Source organism: Fundulus heteroclitus, chromosome 20, assembly GCF_011125445.2.
Source record: "Fundulus heteroclitus isolate FHET01 chromosome 20, MU-UCD_Fhet_4.1, whole genome shotgun sequence".
Taxonomy (NCBI): domain Eukaryota; kingdom Metazoa; phylum Chordata; class Actinopteri; order Cyprinodontiformes; family Fundulidae; genus Fundulus; species Fundulus heteroclitus.
The window spans coordinates 44242188-44267528 of NC_046380.1; the positions used below are offsets into that span (position 1 = coordinate 44242188).

Genomic DNA, 25341 nt, shown 5'->3' on the forward strand with positions numbered 1-25341 from the left:
AGACTCTTTAAAGTTTGATACAGGGTTATATGATAAATATGTACTATAATGAAACCTTCTTTTGGGGGTCGAGAACTCAGTTAAATTGAACTCAAAGGTTGTTAAAAATGGTCGGATAGGACAGGGTTGTGAGGAAATACTGTTAATTCTTCACAATCAATGCCATATGTCAGCACATATGCTTTCATACTTTGGTCCAAAGTATGAAAGCAAGAGTGCATCGGTTTATGCCCATTTTAAGCAAAACCAATTGAACCTAGGGTAATTTTAAAGGCTACATTAAGGTTATCACATTCAGTGTCAGCATAAATGTTAAAATCCCCTTCTATAATAACCTTGTCATTGTTTAACTCTAAATCAGATAAGAAGTCTGGGAACTGATCTGAAAATTGAGAGTTAGGTCCTGGTGGATGATACAAAACAACAAACACACAGAAGAGGTTTTATTGCTTTGCAATTTGGATGAAGGAAAATAAGGGTTAAATGTTCAAAAGAATTGTAGTTATTAATTGGCCTTGGACTAATTAATAAAGCAGACTGAAAGATGGTTGCTACTCCTCCTCCTCTTCCCATAGTTATGGAACTGTGAAAATGTAAATAATTAGAGGGAGTTGAGTCATTTATACTAACATAGTCATCTTGCAGGCAGGTTTCTCTGAGACAAAATAGATCAATCTGATTATCAGAAATCAATTCATTAACTAACAGAGTCTGTGGAGGGAGAGACCTTATATTTAATAAACCACATTTAATTGTTTTATTTTTTTGGTTCAAGTTGATTGATATTGATTTTTCTAAGATTTTTATGATTTGCTTCTTTTAGATCAGTTTTTAATCTATTCAGTTTTGGCCGTGGGAAAGACACTGTCTCAATGGGGGTAATGGGTAGGTAACAGTACAGACGCTGAAGAGAGGTGTGTTAAACTACAGCACTGCTTTCTGGTCAGCATTTTGAAGAACTAATAAATCAGATTCTTAGAAAGAAGACCTGCATGGATGGATACAGTCTCTCCAGATCAGACCAGGTTTTCCCCAGAAAGTTTGCCATTTATCAATGTAGCCCACGTCGTTTTCAGGACATCACCTAGACAACCAGTGGTTGAATCATGACATGTGGCTAAACATGTCATCAGATCAGGCAGTGGACCAGAGAAAATCACAACATTGTTTTTGCAAATTTGCACACCAAAGGAACACTAACTTTAGTGACCTCTGTGTGACTCCGTGCTGGCTAAGGGGCGGCTATCTGCTGTTTTTTCAACAGCACGGAGCCGGTCTCCAATGATGACACGCTCACCTCCAAAGCTACAAAAACACTACGTTTATTACATGTACTATTATCACTAAAGGAGGCAGAGGAATAACTAATCATCAGACACAGAGAGCAGGAGAGACTTAGACAGACACGGAGAAGCTGGTGGAAGCATAGAGGAGGAAACCATAGTAAAGCTATAGCTAGGCTAGGCTAGTGACCCCTTACCACAGCGAGAAAAGAAAATTGCATGAAACACGAGGAGTTCCCAAAATTGAAGTGCAGCTACAGAGAATGTGTTTTAAATATACTTATGTGTGACAAACAGAGGGATGTCACAGCAAAAGATTAAAGATAAAATTGAGAGAGTCTGGAACACCAAACCACAATCCACACCACAGTATCAGGAAACAGGAAGTGACACAATACGCTTCACCACAATCTCGGGAGCTCAACACCAATGTAATTTTTAAACTGTTGTAGCACTTGAAGAATTTTTTTTAATTAGTTCCATTTATCTTGTTATGGTCAATTTAAAGTTTTAGATCACCATCTACTGTACTCCATGTGAAAAGCCATCATGTCAGTCTTGTATTTCACTTTCTTTGTAAAATCCTCTAGAAATTAAGAAACCTGAAATAGGTTTTGCAGTTCAGATTTATAGAATCAACCATTGAATTTAGGCCATAATCCATCTATTTCCAGAACATTTCAAGCTTCATTGGTGTCTGAAAAACTACCAAGTGTGTAAAAGTAAAAGGCAGCAGGAATTTATGTGCTTTGCCACGTCTCTGATAATGATCCAATTATCATTATTCAAATCTTCATCATTTCTGATGTGATGCTGCTGCTGAGCTCAGGTTGGGTTCTGTTCAAAGTTAGTGGTGTTGTGTGAACTGTTAGCCAGCTGGCTGGGATGATGGAAGCTGTTCTTTCATGCACATTCTTGTCAAGTAGGACATACTGCTGCTGTGGCCTTTGGCCATGCACTTAACCTAGTTAACATTTTATCCCAGATGTACAATACATGTTCTGCAGTAATCAGAGTAATCAGAGAGTAATCTTAAATGTATGTTGTATCATTAAATTTCTGTACACTGATGCTCAGAACAATTTCACATTTAGGAACCTTTAATAGTATTGCTCAGTGATATAAATCCCTAATAAAAAAGTTTCTCATTGTTGAAGAAGATTCTGTTTTTAGACAAAATAATATTCAATAATGAGGAGCACACAGGGTTAGTCAGCTGTCATAACTAATATGAAACTCTAAACGTATAGTGTATACATTAATATTTTGTTTGTCTGATTGTTCTGTGTAATTTGACAGTAAGAGACTCAAAGAGTACCTAGAAACTGGGTGATGAGACCTGGCCCAAAGTATTGTTTGTGTCCCACCAATCCTAAAATCAAAGTTAGTGCATAGAACTAATCCGGTTTCCCCTTAACATCATATTCCTTTCTGCCAGATTTGTTTTCCATAAAACCCCTAAATATCTCACATCATTGTTCACTTTTCTCCAATCTGTATGTAACTGATGTAAAGAAGCTGTGATTCATCTCTTGGGTTAATTGTACATAAACCTTATCTGAAGTTAAACTCTTCTCTGCAGAATACAATAGATCCAATGAACAACACAATTCTTAAAAAAAAACAAAGCATGCAACAAACATATCTACAAGCAGGGTCTGAAATTAACACTCACAAGTCGCCAAATGTGAGTAAATTTCCCGTTTGGCGAGTGAATTTCAGAGGGCTAGCTGTCACATGGCGAGTAAATGTGTGTACCAAATAAATTACAAAACCCATCTTGGCAGCGGATGACCTGTTCACAGCTCTGTCCATCCAGAGCTCAGTCTAAACTCCTCCTTCTGCGGAGCAGGAGGCAAGGGGGGAGAGCGGCTTCCAGATAAATCCTTCATTCAGAACCAGTCATGGCTGCACACTGGATCAAAAAACAGTTCTTCTAACCAGATGCATTCTAAAACACCAATTAGTCTGTTTAGAAGTTTCGTTCTTATTTATTCTGCATTTTTTTAACTACATGTGCTGTGTCTCTGTGTTTCACCGCTCTTACTGCGCCCCCGCCCTCTCGGAGCCAGGTGCTTTTTCAGCGGCCAGCCTTCAAAACGTGAATCACTACGTTTAATGTCCTTCCACTCGTACCAAAATGTCCCAATTGAAATCAATAGTAGAGCCAGTAGCTGTATTTCATGCTCTTGTTTTTAACGACAGAACCAGCGGTGCCTTGGTGGGCGTGGTTCCTTGCGCTTGAATTCAGGTGCGCAAAATTATGTTACATATTATTTAGGTGCGCACTTTTAAGGGTCATTTTTAAGAACTTGTAACATCAGGGGCTTTAGCTCAGACCCATTTTTCCTTCTCTCCCCTCTAAAGGAGCACTTTACAGTCTTCATTTATGCATTTTCCCCACTGTTTATCCAGCAGCTGGATCAGCATAAAGACGCATCGCGAATCCCTGCGTGCTTTAAGTGTGGCAGCTGAGAGAAAAATATTAGACGGTATAGGCTTGATGAAACTCTGCCTCATTCACTAATGAGACCAACATGGATAGAATAATGATAATCTGTAGTGTTTTCCTATTGCCTGGATGTGAATCTGATAATTCATATTGTGCCTTTTATAATAAAATTTTCCTATCAAAGGTAGGAAACAAAGATTGAGGGTCCAGTCAGCCACTCCCCAAACCACCCCCCCCCCACACACACACCAAATTAACATAATCTCACTCTTAATTTTTGGTAAAAATTGAGAGGTCTGGTGAGGATTAATATTTTGGCTGGAAAAAAATATGCCTGGCCGGTTTTTTACATCTACCGGCCAACTTGGCCGGTGAATCAGGAAGTTAATTTCGGACACTGTCTACAAGTGTGATAACAACTAAATGAAAAATATAAAAACTAAAGAAATATATCAGTGTATTTCCATTTTTTTTATATGTCTTTGTAAATACATAGTCTTTGTAAACACATTTATGGAATGTGTGAGAAGTCATATATTGCATAAATGTCTGACTTCAAAACAGTCAAAACAGTATAAGGGGTACATGGAGTACAGTCCCTGGGTTGTGCCAGCTGCAACACAGTTTGTCATTTTAGTCATTGCTGTAGATGGACCCCTTAATATGATTACATCATTTTAAAAATCCCTATTTCCATAGAGGGGTATCCTGTGGGTAGACTTTGCATTTGATGTCTGTGTGTCCTGTTTGAGGAGTTAGTAAATAAGGACACACAAAAAGGCAACAATGATCCTGTGATCCTAAGGGGATCAGCTGCTGCTGCAGACTGACTCTTTATAATACAGCCTTATTGTTAAGATCAAGTTTCCACTTTGCTGCAGACAGTCCTGAGGCATGCTGTTGTGTGTATACTACATTGTTTGACATACTGTATCTTCTGCTTTTTTATATTCTAAGAATATAAACAAAGACTAATGAGTGACTGTTATAAGAATTATTAGTCTGAAGTCACTATGGCCTCACACCACTCGGACAGAGGAGGCCTGGAGACCTGATGTCTGTGTATTCACTGTTTCCTGATTGCAAGGCCAAACGCTGCAGCTGCTGAGGGATACTGATTGTTTACGATAGACTGTCTTTGTTTTGTCTCATGGGAAGGTCACTGTGCAGTATTAGGGGGAGGCGAAAAGTGAGACAGGCAGAGACAGGGCAGACGCAGACTGCAGCGGGACCGTGGGGTGCGATTACTTTCCATCTATGTGATCTCTGCTCTGTTTCTCAATAAAAGAGCTGGAACTATATCACTCCACCGTCTCCTTCTTCAGTAACTCTGGGAAGTCAGTTATCTGTTCATAACTCCCATAACAGTGACTGACATTTCTTACTTTGTTGCTTCCACAAGGCTCCCACATACCCGGGCACTGTGGCGTTTCTACATTTGGGTCTAGGCCCCACCGGATGTTGCTGTGGAACTTTATGTTCGCAATTATCAGTGGGACATAATCGTCCATTATAGAAGAATATTGTAAAAAGACAGATTCCCTTGCCAATAAAATTCTGTTATAAACATTTCTGTCTATTAGGGCTGGGCAAGTTAACGCGTTAATTTCGCGTTAACTCATTAGACTATTAACGGCGATATTTTCTTTAACGCGCGTTAACGCATGTTGGTCACATGCTTTTATTTTGTGAAGGTCTGTTGCTGCGGTGTAGGGGTTTGAATCAGAACAGTAGGTGGCGATAATGCGCCAATAACCTCGCTGTCAGCCCAGCCTCAGATTCAAAGAGGAAGAAAGGTGCTGGCCGGAAAAAAACACAGCTGACATGCGGAAGGCGGTGTTTCCCGCAGGTACCGCGAGCGAGCTTAGGCGAGGCGAGGCGGTGAGTTGGCGGCCGGAACAAGTTTTGTGCGGAGCGGAGCGGGGGGGGGTCTGCATCGACGCCGTCTGTGAAGTCGCTTCTCGTTTCAAAGTATCCATGTATTTTTGCCTGTTTTCCCCCTGCCATTCACTATATGCGCGCGAGAAAGCAACAACAAAAAACCGCGTGTCAACGTCAAATAAACGCAAGCATATCGAGTTAGCAAGCATTTCAGTTTAAAGTTCTTCCAGCATGGAATATGACAGAAACAAGTTAGTTGGAACCACTGCCAAGTTAAACTTTGGTATTGAACATAAAATGGTAATGCTGCTCCCTGCTGTTACCTCAGAAATTGCCTGTTTTTGGTAGATTTTTTTCCCCATAAAGAGAATTCCCTGTCAGTGGCAATAAGCTTTAATTTATTATTATTGCTATTTTTTGTTTTACATGTTTAAGTTGAGCTTTACACTAAATATGTGTTACTGATAAGTGCTACAAATGTTACAACACTTTTGTTCATATGGCAGCAGAACATTAAAATAAAAGTGCTCTTTACACTACTTTTGAATTCATTCTTGGAGTTTGTAAATACAATGCGATTAATCGCGATTAATCGCGATTAATCAGTGCGATTAATCGCGATTAAATATTTTAATCGTTGCCCAGCCCTACTGTCTATATATCTAAGTCTGCCAGAAAACTGACAAGCTCAGTAGGCTAAATCCTTTTGAGGTGCCTTGATATTGGAGCTGGTTCACCAATGTTTGTTTGAATAATGGACATCTGAAATCACAGTGCGCAAGCCAACACGCTCTGAATAGACCTCTGTGGGGCACAAATCATCTAGCCCCAAGCTCGGAACGTCCAATCCGGATAGTGTGCAAACCATTTGGGCAAGGCAAATTTATTTGTATAGCAAATTTCAGTACAAGGACAATGCAAAGTGCTTTATATGATTAACACATTGGTACATTAAAACAGAATAAAAGTAAGCAGAAAAACAACAGTTGGAATAAAATGTAGCAAATTTAAACAAAACAAAATATAGGAAAATGGAAACTAAAAGCAAATATTAATCTAGTGTTGGTTGTCCTTGCTAGCTCATTGAAGGATTGATAAATGAACAATATGAGTAAGCCTTTACTGATATTTTTATGTATAAAAATTAAATTACATTTAGCTTATATAAAATGGATTTTGTAGTGTGTTGGTTTATGCTAATTTATCTGTTTAATTTAACATTGATCAAAATCAGGTTGTATGCATCACAAAAAAATTAGTTGTTGCTAATAGGTAGTGAGTTTTTGTGTCCCACTTAACTTATCATGCCAGAGAAGCCAGTGCTCGGGTGCTCTATGTGCACACTAGAGGGTGACACGGGAGTGGATTTTCACTCATGTCCCATCCCATTCCCACTGAAAAAAATTGTGTCCCGTCCCAATCCCGGGCTAGAGTAGAAAAAAAAGTCCTGTTCCGTCCCGCTCCTGGTAATATTACTTCTACTCCCAACCCGCTCCCACTAAGAATGACTCCCACTCCTGCGCCACTCCCATTCTTGTTGTCTTCATTAAGTTTTCTGGCAATACATTAAACCTGAATGTCTATGAAGGGTCAGTTAAGTTCCTGTTTTAGCTGTAATAAAGGCCAGTTAAAGTAAAAGGAATAATAACAAATAAATAATAAAAGTAACAAACAAAAAAACAGACCATGCTTATCTTAATTGAATAAACAAAATGTACAATGTTGTCTTTTACTAATTCATTAAATAATTGTTTCACATGAACAATGAAGTTACTTTTATGTTTCAAATTGCTGAAACTAAAGAATAATGCAAGAGATCTTTACTCAATTAAGAAAAAAGTGCATAAAGGCATTACTGTCACAATTTAGATAATGTACCTCAATGGTTCATAAACTCAGTTTAGTAAAAGAAAAAGTTGAATATCATTCAAGATATTAGTATTTTTCCATTTGCAATAAAATATCCTTGAACTAATTAGGGTTTACTATCAGAACCAATACATTCATCGAACATTAAACACATTCTTAGACAGACCTCTCAACTTTTATCAAAAGTTGAGAGCCTCAGATCCTCCTCTCCACATAGCTATTCTGCTGTGACTAAACCAGCATTTTCCAAAGGCCTCAGAGCCTCAGATCCTCCTCCTCTACGTATCACGGAACATTCTGGTGCTTTAGACCTCCAGGTTACTTCGCTGTGATACAGATCGGGCCCTGGCTGCACATATATCAGACATGACAGTTTCCAGCATCAGTTTAGGCCTTTTGCCGGAGATTATGGAATATCTGTGATGATACGTAGCAGAAATAAGAAAAACAAAAGGATAAACAGGAACAAATACTTAAAAGTCATTAACTGTCAGATGCAACCTGTCACAGAGACATCATCAACCACTAAGTCATATAAACTGGGTTTATTAAACATTAGATCTCTGTCAGGAAAATACCTTTTAATTAATGACTTAATTATTGACAATAATCTTAATGTAATGTTTTCAACAGAAAAATGGTTACATGAATCTAATGAAGAAGCTATACTGTTAGAGTCAACTCCTCCCAACTACAATTTTCTTTGTGAGAACAGACAGCAAAGGAAAGGTGGAGGAGTAGTAACATTGTTTAATGATTCACTAAAGTGTAAAAAGGTGTTTTTGGGAAAATTTGACTCTTTTGAACATTTGGCTCTCAAGGTAAAGAGCCCAGTACGAACTATGTTTCTGAATGTTTACAGGCCTCCTAAGTCCACATCAAACTTTTTTTAAGGATTTTAGTGACCTCTTGTCTGTGATATGTGTTGATTATGACTGTTTAATTATTGTGGGAGACTTCAACTTTCACGTCGACAACCCTGAAGACAGAAGTGCAAAAGAACTGTGTGATGACACACTTAGAAACTTTGGTTTAACTCAGAATGTTAAACAGCCAACACACAAACAGGGACATATTTTAGACTTAATCATCACTAAAGGTCTAAAGATTTCTAAGGTCAATGTAACTGATGTTGCCCTATCTGATCATTTTTCTGTTACCTTTGAACGTGTAATTTCCAGTGTCTCATTTAGCCAAAGGGACTGTTACAAAGAACATAAGATAGCCGTAGTTGTTGTTGCTGTTGTTAATTTTTTTTTGTTACAATAGAACTTAAAATAGTGACTACCAGTTTACAGTAACCGTGAACATAAGATTGTGTGAAAGTCATCATTAACAGATAGAAAACCACACAAGCTGAAGGTGAGTAAATCTACTCATCCATACTTCTTTCTAGCAAACACAGCTTGTGTATCGGACGGGTGTAAATGCCTCTATGAGTCTTTACTTGCACTGATCGCACCAGACCATCAGCTCCGGTGTTGACATCAGTGACTAAACCAAGAGGCCACTGACTGCGATGCATGCATTCATGCAGGATCAGCACAAGATCTCCAACCTGATAGTTTCTGGAACGGTGGTTCCACTTCTGCCTTTGCTGCAGGCTGGGTAGGTACTCCTTCATCCAACAAACCCAGAAAATGTCTGCTAAATACTGAACTTGGCGCCAACGTCAACGATACAGATCTTGTTTCACAAAGTGACCAGGAGGCAAAGCACACTCTGATCTCAGCAGAAGCAAGTCCTTGAGAGTCAAAGGTTGACCATCCCTTGGGTCATCTGACAACTTCGTTAGTGGTCTCCCGTTGATAATGTTTTCAATGATACAGAAAAGTGTCATTAATCCTTCATCATCCAAAGTCTGTTGTCCTGCAACGCTCATGAGAATTGAGCGCACAGAACGAATCTGTCTCTCCCATATGCCCCCCATATGTGAGGCGGCAGGAGGATTAAACTTCCATTGCGTTTCTTGCTGGAGCAAGTGATCCTCGATCCTTTGCTGGTTCCATCCATCCAGAGCCTTCCGCAATTCGTGATGGGCACCAACAAAGTTCGTCCCATTGTCCGAGCATATCAGTTGAGGTGTCCCACGACGAGCCATGAATTGTTGAAGAGCATTTATGAATGATTCTGTGTCCAAGCTGTGCGCCACCTCCAAGTGGATGGCCCTGGTGGTTAGGCAAGTGAATAGACAGCCATATCTCTTCACCTCACTCCGTCCTCTTTTAATGGTAATGGGCCCAAAGTAATCAACTCCGATGTGAGTGAAAGGCGGCTTACATGGAGTCACACGATCAGTGGGCAAATCGGCCATGTACTGAGTACTGATTGGAGCCTTTTGTCTTTTGCAAGGTACACACTGTGCTAGGACTTGCCTCACAGCAATAGAATTGTCTAATCTCAGCAAGTACTCTTTCAACTCCAGAATGACCTGTGAGTTTGTGAAAGTGCCATATGATAAGTTTGCTAATATGGTGATTTCTAGGCAAAATTGCAGGGTGTTTCGCCGCTTCGGCTATTGGAGCATTGTTGAGCCTTCCTCCAATGCGGAGTAATCCATCACTGAGTCATACTGGAATTAACTTCCTGATGCTTTCTTCTTTCATTGGACAGGTAGACTGGCTGCGTTGAACATAGTCTATGATGGCAATCCCTGCCAGTTTCATTTCGTTTGGTGTTATTGGATCACATAGTCTGGGTTCAGACTTCTTCAGAAGGATGTTCTTAGCTCGTAAGATCAATACGATAGCTCGTTTGAGTTTGTACCAAGAGGAATACTTCTGAATGAAACAGTCAAACGCTAATTGAATGGCAAGCTTAGAAGACATTGCATATGTCTGACTTGACTTATTTACTTCTGCTTCTGCTACTTCTGCTCGAGGTAAGCTTCCTAGTTCAGGCTGGCAAGGCCATAACTCTTCTTTGTGCCACAGGAAGGCCGGGCCTTTGAGCCAGCGCTCACTGCTTGTGAGTTCTTCGGCAGACAGTCCCCTGGAAACATCATCTGCAGGGTTTAGTTCTGAGGAAACATGTTTCCATTGTGAGGCTTGTGAGACTTCATGAATCTGTGAAACTCTATTTGCAACAAAGGTTTGGAACCGTTTCTCTTCGTTTCTGATGTAATGCAAGACAATAGTGCTGTCTGCCCAGAAGACAGAATCCAGGAGGGGTAGCTCGAAGCTTTGACGGATCTTCTGATCAAGCTGTACTGCTACTACAGCGGCTGCCAGTTCTAGTCTTGGAATAGTGCTTGGTTTGACAGGAGCCAGCCTATTCCTAGAGAGAACAATATTACAGTAGATGTTATTGTTGTTTACTACTCTAAGATAGCTAACAGCACCGTACCCCAATTCAGTAGCATCGCAGAAGTGATGAAGTTGCATGGTGACTGAAGCTGCAGTAAAATCTGTGGATCTGAGACATCGAGGCACCTGCGTTTTGAGTTTTGGTAGGGCATCTAACCACCGGCCCCATTGTTCAGCAATGTCACTTGGGATAATTTCCTCCCAACCTTGCTTCAAGCGACATAGCGCCTGAAACAGTGCCTTTCCCCATAAAATGAACGAGCCAACTAGTCCCAGGGGGTCATAAACTGAACTTATTGTGCTTAGCATGCCTCTTTTCGTGCTGAGTTTGTTCTTAACCTTGATGATGAAGGTGATACAGTCATCCGTTATGTCCCAAAACACCCCCAGAGCTCTTTCCAAAGATGGATCTCCATCCAGGTCCAACAATGGTACATGATTTGCATGTTCCTCCTCTGGGATAGACTGTGGGACCTCAGTTGAATTGCTTGTCCATTTTGTCAAGTGAAACCCTCCTTGCATGAGTAGGTCGATCAGCTGTGCCACTAGACGGATGGCCTGTTGGGGTGAGTCTGAGGATTTCAGGCAATCATCCACGTAGAAGTTTCTTTCTACGGTGGAGATGGTATCTGCATCATATAGATGTGCATGATCTGATGCACACCTCTTCAATGCAAAATTTGCTGCGCTTGGAGACCACACTCCGCCAAAGAGGTGTGATGTCATCTGGTAAGTAACTACTTCATTATTAGGATCATGGTCCTTCCACCACAGGAACCGTAGCACATTCCTGTTTTCTGTAGTTACACGTATCTGATTGAACATGCCTTCAATGTCCGCCATTATAGCAACAGGACCTTGTCGAAAGCGGATCAGCACATCTATTAATTTTTTTGTTAGATCTGGGCCCTGGTGGATGACATAATTTAGAGATATTTCATCGTACTTTGCTGCGCAGTCAAAGACGACTCGGACCTTTCCAGGCTTGCGAGGATTAGTTACTGGATGATGTGGGAGATACCAAACTTTGCCATCATTGTGGTCAAGCGACAAGGCTGGTACTTCTTCTGCATATCCTTTATCAATGCTTGACTTCATTGCCTTAACATACTTGTCTTTCAGGTCTGGGTCCTTTGCTAACCTGCGTTCCAGCAGTTGTAGTCTCCATATTGCTAGTTTGATATTGTTAGGCAGTGTCACTGCTTTGCTCTTAAAAGGTATGTCTAAGGTATAGTGTGAGCCTTCTTTGGTAATTGAGTTTTCCCACAGTTTAATCATTTTGTGGTCGTTGATTGACAGATTGCTCTCTTGAGTGGGGTCGTCAAGTTTCAAAATTTTTTCCACCTGTGTATTCAGACTTTGATCTGACTTGAGGAAGTAGGCCTTAGCTGTCCTAACTTCTTTGTAATCAATGGGTCCATTTATGGCCCAGCCGAGCACCGTTCTGGTAGCGTAAGGGTCATTATCACCTCCTACGCTGTACTCTTCAGCTCTGAGAAGACGGGGAGCATCTTGTCCAATGACAAGGTGCACATCATTGGACTTGATACTCGGAATAGGGATGTCTGCTAGATGATCCCATCTGGCTGCCTCGTCAGGTGTTGCAAGACAACTAAGCCCTATGTTTAATTTTTTAAGTGTTCTCACACCATTAAGTGTGTAGATCCCATCATCGTGCAAAGAGTCAATCTCGAGATCCACACTTTGAGTAAATAAGCCTTCTTGGCTTCCTCCTACTGTATCAAGGTCTAACCTTGCAGGCTTGCCTTTGACCTTTAGCTTCTTGGTCAGTTCTTCTGACACTAAACTGGTGTTAGCTCCAGGATCAAGTAATGCGTATGTAACAGAACTGATATTTGTAGCTTTGCCCCTAACGACCACAGGAACAATAGGTAAACAAACTTTACCGTTTGCAGCTCCTGCAAATCCACATGTGACATTAGGTGATCTGATAGGTTGTGTCTGTTGGGTAGTTTTCCTGACATCACTGCTGTCCTGGCCTGCTGTTGGATTCTGTCTGTTTGCGTGGTTAGGATGCAGCCATTTGTTATGTTTCTGTCCACAGCCAGGCACGTTGCACACCCAGTTGTGTGTGCAAATCTCAGCGCTGTGCCCAATCATGAAACAGTTTTGGCACAGATTTTTTCCTTGAACAAACATAAGGCGCTCCGGCACTGTTAGTGATCGGAAACTTGGGCACTGGTTTAAGAAATGATGCTCTGAGCATTTAAGACATTTTGAATAAGCTAGCTGCTTAGTACGTGTGGACTTATTCTCATGGACTGCAGCAACTTTGACAGTGGTAGCTTTGACGATGTTTCTTTGAGGCTTTGGTAGGTGATGTAAAGTTGTTTGGCTTCTCATGTTTCTTGCAGCTAATTAACCCACTAAAGACTGAATCAGATCTCTTTTCAGCCTCTGTCTCAACATACCTGACAACATCGTTGAAATTCGGTAGACGTCCTTTTTTCGCAATGTAGTTTTTATTTAGCCACTTGGCCCTGAGATCTGATGGTAGCTTGCTAATTATCTCAAATAATGTGCGGCGACCACTGAGCTCTTCCTCACATTTCATGGCAGCAAGCGTGTCCTTACAACCTCTCAGCTGGTCTGCAAAGTCTCTGAGTTGCATATTGTCTCTTATCTCTTTAAAGTTTAAAACCTTTTAAACCCTTGCTTGGGAGATGGAATGAGGATTTTCAAATCTTGATTTTAGATGGTCGAGTGCTTCATTGAAACCCATGCTGGGATCGGGGTTGTATAGACAGTGACTAATAGCATCTCGAGCCCTTCCTTCTGTGTACTGGTGCAGACGAGTTAACTTTTCTTCAGCAGAAACTGATTCTTTGTCCACCATCGCAGTGAAAAGCCTCATGAATTTCCAATACTGGAGGGGGTCACCATCGAACCTTATTAGATCTGTTGGCGGGAGCCTGAGACTGTCTACTTGGGCTTGGTACTGCTGCCTTGAGAACTCTAGCAGTTGTGAGATTGAATCATCTGCCATCTGGGATGGCGAGGGTTGTGGTGCAGTATGAATTTTGCCAGTTTTAGGTGTAGAGTGCATCTTTTGCTGATTATGTAGCATCTGTGCATCCAGCTCAGCCTTGTGATGTATTTGCTGAAGCTCCAGCTGAAATTCCTCTTTGTTAAGTCTAAGGAATAGCTAAAAAGTTTTCCTTCTCTTTCTTTCTTAAAGCTTGGATTTTTTTAAGTTCTGCTGATGGGGAATCTTCACCATGTATATCAGCTGGAGGTTCACTGCACAATTTAACTTGTGTAGTGACATCCGACTCATCATCAATATATGGATTAACACTAGCTCCATGCTCTTCCCCATCTTGCAGCCAGGCTAGAGCTTCATGACGCACATCGTGAACATTCATTAAGATAAGCTTCTCATAAGCATCAGACTCTTCTCTGTCGATATCATCGGTGAGCTGAGAATGATAACATTTATGTGCCTCCTGCAGCTGTGCAAGGGCTAGGTCGAGGCTCTGCAGCACTGACTTTAATTCTTCTGGCTTATTTTCTCTGATTTTTTTTGTTTGCCATCTTAGTTACAGCTGCTTTAGCTTGTCCTCTCCTTCTCTTTAGCGTAGTGAAGTCTATTTCTCCCGCAGAATCTTTGGTTTCAGACATGATTGCCTTGTGTTTAACTTTATGTTACAAAGAACATAAGATAGCCATTGTTGTTGTTGTTGTTAATTTTATTGCCGAGTGCTTTTACACGGACATGCCGGTTAAACTGTAAGGAAAGTAAAAAAAACAAAAAACAAACCTCAATACTTAGTATTGCAATATTCAATAAACACAAACTTAAACATAGATTTAGAAGCTAGGCTTGACCTAACTAAGCAGTTATAAGGCAGGGTTTACACTTAGAAAACTTTGTGACATAATAAACAGCAGCATTCATAGGGTGTGTCTCATTCCGCCTACTTCTGTCAGTGCACTGCTGATGTGCACTGACCACTTACTGCCGTAGTGCCCACTTTTGACCGTTAGTAGTGTTCCAAAAGGAACACTTATGTTAAAACACTTACCGGAAATGACGGCATGACGTGACGAACGCAACACACGTGACCGCAAATTTTTCAGACCGCCAAAAATATATGCCGGCGTTTTTTTAAACGCCGGCATATATTTATATATATATATATATATATACAGGAACAGTAAGCTGCTAGTTATTATTTTACCATCAGTAGGCTACTTCAGTGTGCTCCAAGTGGATAAACAAAAAAAAGCTCTATCAATATAAGACTTCACAAATATGTATGAATTTGTGCTCAAAATGTTATGTTATCTTTACACTAACATACACCAAGCAATAGGCAACAGACTTGACAGGCCTATTGATATGTTCTATCATGTACTAATTCTGATTAATTAAGAAAAGACAAGGAAAACACAGTAACAGAACCAGATCTTAACTTTATTTTAAACAAAAAAAATTTAAACAAAAAAACATAATTAATTCACTTTCCTCTCCCCACTCACAGCGTCCTCGCAGCCCCAGAAAGTACTGCCAAATAAATGCCACAGTGCCAGTGTTGGCACTCTACTTTGATGGCCACAGCGACATGAGGGTTGCCTTTCAAGGGTGTCATTCAACGCACTCATGGATCTGTTGGGCAGGGAATGCGACCTTGGCTGGGGCCCAGAAATCGACACCCTGATCTTTCTTTTCTGGCTTGCCACTCCCTCCTTCTACCGTGTTGTTGCCAGGGCCTTTGCCATGCCCCGGGCAACTATTCACCGGGTAGTCCACAGGGTGAGTGGGAAGATCGCAGCTCTTCTTTATCGGGTGGTCCGACATCCAACCGCAGAAGAGCTCCCTTGCCTCGGGGGTAGCTTTGCCCGTCTGGCCAGATCCGCAGTTTTCAACCGTGTGGTTGGTGCCATCGATGGCTGTCACGTCAGGGTGAAGCCCCCAGCACAATATGCTGCCTGTTATTTTAACAGGAAGCTCTTTTATTCCATCCAGCTGCAGGCCATCTGTGATAACGTGGGGAAGTTCCTCAATGTGTTCGTGGGGTCAGTTCATGATGCCAGAGTACTGAGGAACAGCCCCATATACTATCAGCAGTCCTACCCTCCACCAGGATACAGCATACTTGGAGATGGGGGCTACCCCTGCCTATCCCAGCCCATCAGCCTCATCACACCCTTCAGACAGCCCGTTCGCAACCACCTCCAGGCTCGCTTTAACAACAGCTTGTCAAAGGCCAGGAGCATTGTTGAGCGGTCCTTTGGGATGCTGAAGACTAGGTGGAGGTCCATCTTCTTCAAGGCTCTGGAAGTGGATGTGACTTATGTGCCGGAGGTCATCGTCTGTTGCACGGTCCTACATAACATATGTATGAGCAACGAAGACCTGCTGGAGCCAGATGCTGATGTCAGGAGGGCACGAAGACCAGCACCAGCACCTCCAGGAGCCATCTCTGGTACAGAGCAGAGACAGAGGATGGCAATGGCATGTTATGTCCCTGACCATGATTACATTTAAAAATGTAAAATGCATGATTGAATAAATTACATGATTGTGTTGATTTCATCTGGCATGCTAAAAAATAAAACAAATCTGAATAAATTACGACCATTCTGCAAAATCTAATGTGTTCAACATTAAACATTGTATTAAGCATTGTATGGTTCAATTCATAAACCAGAGGTAAATATATTGTGTACTTCTTATCAGTTTGATAAAGTAGGTAGGTAGTATTTTTAGGAATTTATCAATCATGAATTTGACATTACCGCTTTTGAAAGTCTGGAGTAACCTAATCAGGAAAAAAGATGTTAAGGTGTGGTATAACGAGTGACACAGTGTAAATTATGTTTTACATATTTATTTAATATTTAATTCACAATTTTTTTTTTATATTAGATCCAAAATTGCCAGGAGGCGCTCCTCCCTGGCAGACGCCTCTCTATCCCTGGCAGCCATCTATCTCCCTATCCCTCCTGTCTTCCCTCTCCCTCATCTCCCTGAAAAACCTCTCCTCCCTCTCTACAGTCTGACGGTGACACCTCTCTTCCCTCTCCACAGCCTCTTGGTGCCTCCTCTCCTCGCGCTCTGCAGCCTCTCTCGCCTCTCTCGCCTCTCTCTCTCTTTTCTCCTCTTGCTCTCGTTGCTCTTTCTGCATCTCCTGTATCACCTCATCAGCCTGCTTCTCATTCTCCTGCAAGGCTTTTACAATAGCCACGGTGTCTACCCGGAGCCTCTTTGGGGTAGACACCTCAGGAGTCACCGGTGTCACCACAGAAGAGGGTGAGGCCCTCGCCACTTCCGGGTCGGATGAAGCAAAGAGAGCAGGCGGCTCCATAGATGGCCTGCTCCCTATTGCTTCATCCATTAGTGAGTACCACTTCCAAGAAGCAGCAGTGGCCTCACCCCCTTCTGTACTAACACCGGTACAAGGGTTCTTAAGTGCCTGTGGATGAACGACAAAAAAAAAAGCTGCACTATTTCACTATCAAATGCTAAACACTAACAATGTATTTACATTTCTTACTTACAAATATACACTGCCGTTCAAATGTTTAAAGTCTCTCAATCACCCTAGGTAAAATTCCCAAACAATCCTAAAGGAGTTTTCCAAAAAGATATGTATGGAACAACTTTGTACTAACCTTGTATTTCTGCACCAAATTCTCCCATCGCTTCCTGATGGCTTTAGCATCCAGCATCCCCTCCAACCCCTTTTTCTTAATGAATTCCCTGGTAAAAACACAGCAGCAGATCATATCAATGCATTAAATAATACAGAGGCCCACTACCAGAACATTTAACATGACACGAGTACTGGGTTCGCCCACCTCATGTTATGTTACTCATTAAATATTTCTTATGTTTTGTTTGCAACAACAATATCACAACATTTATTTTGAGTAGATAATTTATCCTGGGGTTGGGCCAGAGATGCAGACTGCTTTACATGTGTTTACTACAGCACTGTCAATAACGAGCATATGTGATCACGTTAGTTTGAAGTGAAGAACATAGCGTAATACAACTGTTATATACTTACTCAAATCCAGTAAGGGTCGCATTCCTCCTACCAGTAAACAAATCTGCGTTAGCAGCACGCCAGGGGATTAGCTCCCTTGTATCTTCATCGGTCCCTAAAACAGATCAAAATACCTCGATGAGACAAATGGAACTCACCTTGCCCTTCAATAGTATACGTGATATCCAGCATTACAACGGCACAACTCTGTATTCACCAGCCCATAATCTAAAATAGTCACGAAGCCAGTTTCATAACTTACTAGCGTTCACACAGATAACGTGCTCGTCCCAATGGATGGCTTATTACTGCTGTTACTTAAAATTAACACGATAGAGTTCACATGTCTAACATGCTCGTCTCAATGGCTGGCTTAACGTGCTAGGTAGCTATAGGTAGCTAGGTAGCATTAACATGTAACTTACGCTAATTAACTCGCCAAATGATTATATCAGCTTCTGTCAGTGAGGGACATGTAAGTGATGCATTAGACGAGAGTACAATGCCTCGTATTACCACCATTACTTACATTTATATGATTGCGGTGACGCAGCTCCGGCTGTCTCGGCTGAAATGTCCACCATTATTTTCAAAATGGGAACATCTTCCCGACGTCCTTAGCCCCTCCCTTTCCGCTTTGTAGTCAAGATGGCGTCCGTTTAGTGCGAGTAGGGTCCATCGTTACGCACTGCATTTTGTGCCCGTTTTACGGGGTCATCCGGGTACTTTCAGTGCACTGACCTTTTGTGTTATCTACACTACCTACTTTAAAACTAAGTGTTCGAAGCGGAATGAGACACTCCCATACATCACTGTGCAGCAAAATACAGCTAGCATTCGGCTAATTAGCTCTAGCAAATTCACCAGCCACACACTTAGAACAGATGACAAAACTCATCACCTCACAGCTTACAGCATTAATATAACTCACCACATTGGGCAACACTTATGAACTCCAGTAGGATATGATCCTATGGCCGATTTTGTTTGTTAGTTTCAGCTAACTGCAACCTAAGTGCACTACTGGTCCACCGTTTTTTCTTCTTCTTCCCCTCCATTCGCTTACCAGTGCAAATCAACTACAGCGCCCCTAGAGGAATGGGAGGAGTGAATCCAACAGGGACATCGTAAGAAAACGCACCTTTAAGGACAATGCCACGGAAACTTTTATTCAAGCTTACTCTGATACTTCAACCCTGGGCTGCAACTCAGTAGATAAGCTAGTAGATAACTTTCATTCTAAAGTCTCAGACATCATTGACTGCATTGCTCCAGTTAAAGTGAAAGTTCTTTCCGGGCAGGAAAAAATCTCTTTGGAGAGTGTCGAAAAGCTGAACGCAGATGGAGAAAGAACAGACTACAGGTTCACTATGACATCTATAAAGAGAGACTTTACAGATATAACTTACAATTGAAAAATGCAAGGGAATCTTTCTTCTCTGAGATAATCAAGAAAAACATTAATAATGCTCGTGTCTAATTTGCCACAGTCGACAGGTTAACAAATCTTCCTGTGTCCGTGACTTCCAAACTCCACTCCACCAGGGACAGCAATGAATTTGCTAACTTCTTTACTGAGAAAATCCTAAAAATTACAGGATCACTTTGTACTTCCATATCAACACCAGAACCGAAGCTGTATTCAGCTGGAACTATTTCTGACAAAATGTCCCAATTCAGCCAAATAAACCACAAAAGCTTAGAGCAGATCATTCAGCAGCTAAGTTCCTCCTCCTGCTGCCTTGATGTTCTCCCCACAGCTTTCTCTAAGAAAGTTCTGCCTGTCATAGCGTCTGAGTTGTCTCAGATAATAAACATGTCCCTTCTGTCAGGTGTTTTCCCCCAGTCCCTAAAAACGGCAATTATCAAACCACTGCTAAAAAAGAACAATTTAGACAAACTTCTACTTCAGAACTACAGGCCCATCTCAAACCTCCCCTTCTTCTTAACAACGACCAGCCGCTTTGATGTTTTCCAGTCTGGCTTCCGTGCTCACCACAGTCCAGAGACCACCCTTATCAAGGTGTTTAATGACATCCATATAAATACAGACTGTGGAAGAACCACAGTGCTGGTTCTATTGGACCTCAGTGCAGCATTCAATACTATTGATCACTCCATTCTGTTAGAATGCCTGGAGAACTGGGCCGGCCTCTCTGGTACAGCTCTCCACTGGTTTAAATCCTACCTAACGGACAGGGAATCTTTTGTATCAGTAAGTAACTTTACATCAAAGATGACAAAAATGACACGTGGGGTTCCCCAAGGGTCCATCCTGGGTCCCCTCCTCTTCAATATCTATATGCTCCCTCTAGCTCAGATCATAAGAAACAACAACATCAGCTACCATAACTATGCAGATGACACACAGCTCTACATCACCATGTCACCAGGTGACTATGAACCAGTTCAGGCACTGAGTAAATGCCTAGAAGAAATCAATGCCTGGATGTGTCAAAACTTTCTTCAATTGAATAAAAACAAAACTGAAGTAATAATCTTTGACAAATAGAGGAGAGATCAAAAGTTAGCACACAGCTTCAGCTGCTTCAGCTAGAAACCACTGATCAGGCCCGAAACCTGGGTGTCGTGATGGACTCAGACCTGAACCACCAAAAGCATCTAAAGACAATTACAAGGTCGGCTTTCTATCACCTGAGGAACATTTCCAGGATTAAAGGACTGATGTCTCAGAATGATCTGGAAAGACTAATCCATGCATTTATATTTAGTAGAATTGATTACTGCAACGGTGTTTTCACAGGTCTGCATAAAAAGTGGATCAGACAGCTGCAGCTGATCCAGAACGCTGCTGCCCGTGTCCTCACTAAGACTAAGAAAGTAGAGCACATCACCCCAGTTCTAAAGTCCTTACACTGGCTCCCTGTATCTCAGAGAATAGACTTTAAAATACTTCTGTTAGTCTATAAATCCCTAAATGGCTTAGCACCTAAATACATTACAGACTTGTTATCAGTGTATCAACCATCCAGACCACTGAAGTCTTCTGGCTCTAGCCTGCTCTGCATACCTAGAACACAAACTAAACACAGAGAAGCAGCATTTAGTTCCTATCCTCCACTTATCTGGAACAAACTTCCAGAAAACTGTAAAAGTGCGGAAAGCCTGAGTTCTTTTAAATCAAGATTAAAAACACATTTGTTTAAAATTGCCTTTGACTGTTCTAGTTAAACTGTTTTACTGTTTTTAATGTTCTTTTTTGTTTCTACATTTTATTCCTACTTGCTTTTATTATGTTTTATTTTCCTATATGTTAATCATGTAAAGCACTTTGCATTGTCTCTGTACTGAATTGTGCTATATAAATAAATTTGCCTTGCCTTGCCTTTGCCTTACATGCAGTAATTAGATGCCAGCTAGTTAGCGCTAATGCTATTTCTAGCTTTGGATTGCATCCGATGTTCTGTCGGTGTGGCATACCAGTAGATGATTTTTATAGTTCTGTCTGCATCAGAGCCACTCTTCACTCAAGGCGTAACACAGGGCTTCACAGGCCAAGTTAAGTTCACCCTGAATAAATCAGCGACGATACAGCAGAGTGAATTTGTCCTCAGCGACAGTCTTAGATTTGTCCAGTAGGTGAATCTTGACTCAGTGACAGCACAACTGAAACATGTACTGATCCATGCAGTACAATGGTGAGTGACTCAAGTGCTGAGCGATTCACAATATACTGCTTCGGTCAGTGACCAATTGCCTACATTTATTGGGACACATTTCTAATTTTTCCCATACTTTGTGCTGGTGGGACGAAGCAGGGGAATAGACAGTATCAAGCACGGACGTCTACAGACTCAATCCCAAACAAGTATGTGGGAGCCTGAGTATTCATTAACTAATGTCCGGTTTAGTATAATCCATGCCATGGCCTTCGTGACCTAAACAGAATTTGTTTATACATTTGTTCTGCAAAGATGATTTAATGTAGAGTCATAGTTTTAGCCAACAAAATTATCTAACTATTTGTTGTTTTTCTCTCAAAATAATGTATGTATTGTTAATGCATATGTGTTGTCTTTATTTCTCTACAGGTCTGTAGGGGGTATTGTCAGAGTGGAAGGAAATTTACCAAAGCCACCGTGAGTCAGTGTTACATTATACATAGGGCCAAATTTTCAAAAGGTTTGCATGTATTAAATCATGTGCAAAATAATTTGGGTGTACAAAACTGATCTTCATGCGTGGTGCAAGGCAATTTAAGTGTGTAAAATGAGCGGAACAGTAGGTCTAAACCAAGGAAGCCCCAAAATAACTTGTCCTTGCAAACGGCGGAGTGGGTAGCGCGGAGTGAAGCAAGAAGGTCCTGGATTCAAGTCCTACCCTTGCCCTGGGTCTTTCTGCATGGAGTTTCCATGTTCTCCCTGTGCATTCATGGGTTCTCTCCAGGTACTCCGGCTTCCTCCCACAGAATAAACTTCCCACAGTCCAAAAACATGACTGTTAGATTAATTGGTCTCTCTAAATTCCCCTTAGCTGTGAGTGTGTGCGTTAATGGTTGTTTGTCCTGTTTGTCTCTGTGTTGCCCTGAGATAGACTAGCGACCTGTCCAGGGTGTACTCTGCCTCTCGCCCATTGACAGCTGGAGATAGGCACCAGCACCCCTCGTGACCCGACACGGGAAAGATGTGTTAGAAAATGAATGGATCCTTGCAAACCTGCATGGATAAGTATAGATAATGGGTGAATGGATACTTTACAGAGCCTGTGCTGGAGTTAGTAGGGAGGGAGTTGAGGATAACTTGTGGACCCGGTGATATAGAATTACCACATGTCCCCGAATAACAGGGACCCAATCCAAACCAAGTTATTTAAGGAGGTGTTCCCTTTGATTAATGCCCCCATTTTAGACATGATTAATCAATCCTTAGCAAATGGATATGTACCACAGGCTTTTAAAGTAGCTGTTATTAAACCTTTACTTAAGAAACCCTCTCTTGCCCAAGATGACTTAATAAAGCACAGACCTATATCTAATCTTCTTTTCCTATCTAAAATTCTTGAGAAAATAGTTGCTAATCAGGTAAGTGAAAACTTACAAAGTAAGTTTGAAGAGTTTCAGTCAGGCTTCAGAGCTCATCATAGTACTGAAACAGCTCTGGTGAAGGTCACAAATGATATTCTCATGGCCTCAAATAATGGACTTGTGTCTGTACTTGTCCTGTTAGCTCTCAGTGCTGCATTTGATACAGTTGATCACAATATTCTCCTAGAAAGACTTGAACATACTGTAGGGATTAAGGAAAGCATTAGTCTGGTTTAAATCTTATCTGTCTGACAGATTATTGTTTGTTCATGTTGATAATAAATCTTCTTCGTACTCTAGGGTCACTTGTGGGGTACCCCAGGGTTCAGTCCTTGGACTGAACCCTGACCAAACCTCCATGGTTTGGTCATTAGCAAGTGATCTGCATATTCATCAAGACTCAAAAATGTTTCCACCCACTGTTCTGCTCATTTTATACATGAATATTGCTTTGCTTCTGGTATGAAGATCAGCTTTGTACACACTAATTAGTTTACACGTTTTAATACATGCAAACCTTTTGAAAATCAGACCCTTAGTTGTTTCATATCATCAAACAATATAATACCAACCTGAGCAAATGCAGTTTTCAAATGATAATTTTATTTATTCAGGAATGAAAAGCTTTCCAACCCAACCTGGCTCTAATCTAAAGTAATTGTACCTGACCCTTACACCTACACCTAAAAACCTTTGTTCCACTCTTGCCAGCAACAACTAATATCAAGCATTTCTGATAATTGGCAATGAAGAGATTTGGTACACTCTCTACAGCAGATTTGTTTAAACTGTAGGATTTTTGAGCCACCATGTCTAAATGTCAGTATAAAGTTATGTTTCTTGTTCTGGAAGTAACAAAACCTTCTGAAAGTTTCTCTTTTGTCTCATCAGTCCACATCATAATTTTCCCACAGTCTTGGGGTTCGTCAACAAGTTATTTAATAAATTGATTTGTTTTGGGTTCCTTTGTGACCTCCTAGATGAATCATTGATGTGCTTATGTGGTAATTTTGGATAGCTTGCCTCTCCTAGGAGGGTTCTCCACTGTCCCGTGTTTTTTTCACTGGAGTCCCAAAGCCAAAATAGCTTTGCAACCATTTTTGGACAGATTGGCACTAAAGACTTTGTGTCTCATATGTTCCGGAATTTCTTTTAGATTGGGGCATGTTATGTTGCTTTTGGCCGTAATTAGGCCTGGTGCATGGCTAGTCTTTGGGTTGGAACAATAATCTCAGCTTTTCAAAAAATGTGGTTTATCAGGCAGTTAATCTTTCCCCATATTGGTCTGATGTAATATTCTAAGGCCCTGTTCACATTAATACGAACATGGTAAATTTCCAAAAATGATGAGCTTAAAAAATGTGAAAGGACAGTACCCCTGAAAACGCTGTTGTGGGTATGCAAGGCCCATTGATGGCGCTGTGACATCGCCACAGAAATATGCAAAAAACACATTCAATTCAACTAAATTCTATTTTATTTATATAGCGCCAATTCATGAAACATGTCATCTCGAGGCACTTTAAGTCAAAATCAATCATATTATACAGATTGGTAAAAAATTTCCTATATAAGGGAACCAGTTGATTGCTTCAAAGTCCCGACAAGCAGCATTCACTCCTGGAGAAGCGTAGAGCTACAGGGGAGTCTGCATTGTCCATAGCTTTGCAGCAATCCCTCATCCAGAGCAAGCATGAAGCGACAGTGGAAACAAAAACCACCCATTAGCGGGAAGGAAAAACCTCCAGCAGAACCGGGCTCAATATGAAAGGTCATCTGCCTCGACCGACTGGGGGTTACAGAAGACAGAGCAGAGACACAACAAGACAGACAAACAAGCACAGAAGCAAACATTGATCCAGTAATCTGTTTTACATTAGATGGTAATAGCGGGTGATCTGTCTTCTCTGGATGATGTCACAGTTAACAAAACGTCAGACCAGGTGTACCTACTATGAAGAAAAAGAGAGAGAGCAAAAAGTTAAAAGCTGAAATGACAACAGTCATTTCAATGTAATGCAATGCAAAACTGGAGAACAGTAGAAATCAGTAGAGTGAGAAAAATAGGCCCTGATGTCCTCCAGTAGCCTAAGCCTATAGCAGCATAACTATAGAGGTAGCTCAGGGTAACATGAGCCACTCTAACTATAAGCTTTGTCAAAAAGGAAAGTTTTAAGATTAGTCTTAAAAGTAGACAGGGTGTCTGCCTCACGGACCAAAACTGGCATGCACAGACAACTAAAGTGAATTAAATAATGTGGTGGGGGATGTGATTGGAAAATTTTAAAGTAACTTCTATATTTGATTATAAATTAGAATAGTGTCCTCTCATCTTCTGCTTTCCTGCAAGGTCAGACTTATGATAGATCCTATTTTTAGTGTACCTCATTAAAGCATGGAAGGCTTTTTGTAAAAGACATAATCTGATAGGTACGGATACAATGAAGTTCTCCGTAAAGTTCATTGGTTCAAAGGCCCAAGGGTTAAATCT

The 25341-nt window shown here is 41.2% G+C and overlaps 2 protein-coding genes across 8 annotated transcripts in view; one reads left to right on the forward strand and one right to left on the reverse strand.

The window, feature by feature from the left end:
• The window catches only part of nfasca (neurofascin homolog (chicken) a), a 221432-nt gene that overhangs the window by 48625 nt on the left and 147466 nt on the right, over positions 1–25341 (forward strand). For all 7 annotated transcript variants that reach the window (XM_036151486.1, XM_036151482.1, XM_036151483.1 and 4 more), the window contains exon 3: positions 21859–21906. The gene's annotated coding sequence lies outside the window, so the exon portion shown is untranslated. The remainder of the gene's footprint in view (positions 1–21858; positions 21907–25341) is intronic.
• On the reverse strand, positions 16702–17525 carry LOC118567146 (stress response protein nst1-like). Its single transcript, XM_036151489.1, has 3 exons — positions 17430–17525; positions 17218–17230; positions 16702–17043 (listed from the first exon to the last, which is right to left on the reverse strand). Exons 1-3 carry the CDS (start codon positions 17484–17486, stop codon positions 16727–16729), a joined length of 387 nt encoding a protein of 128 aa, XP_036007382.1. The 5' UTR covers positions 17487–17525; the 3' UTR covers positions 16702–16726.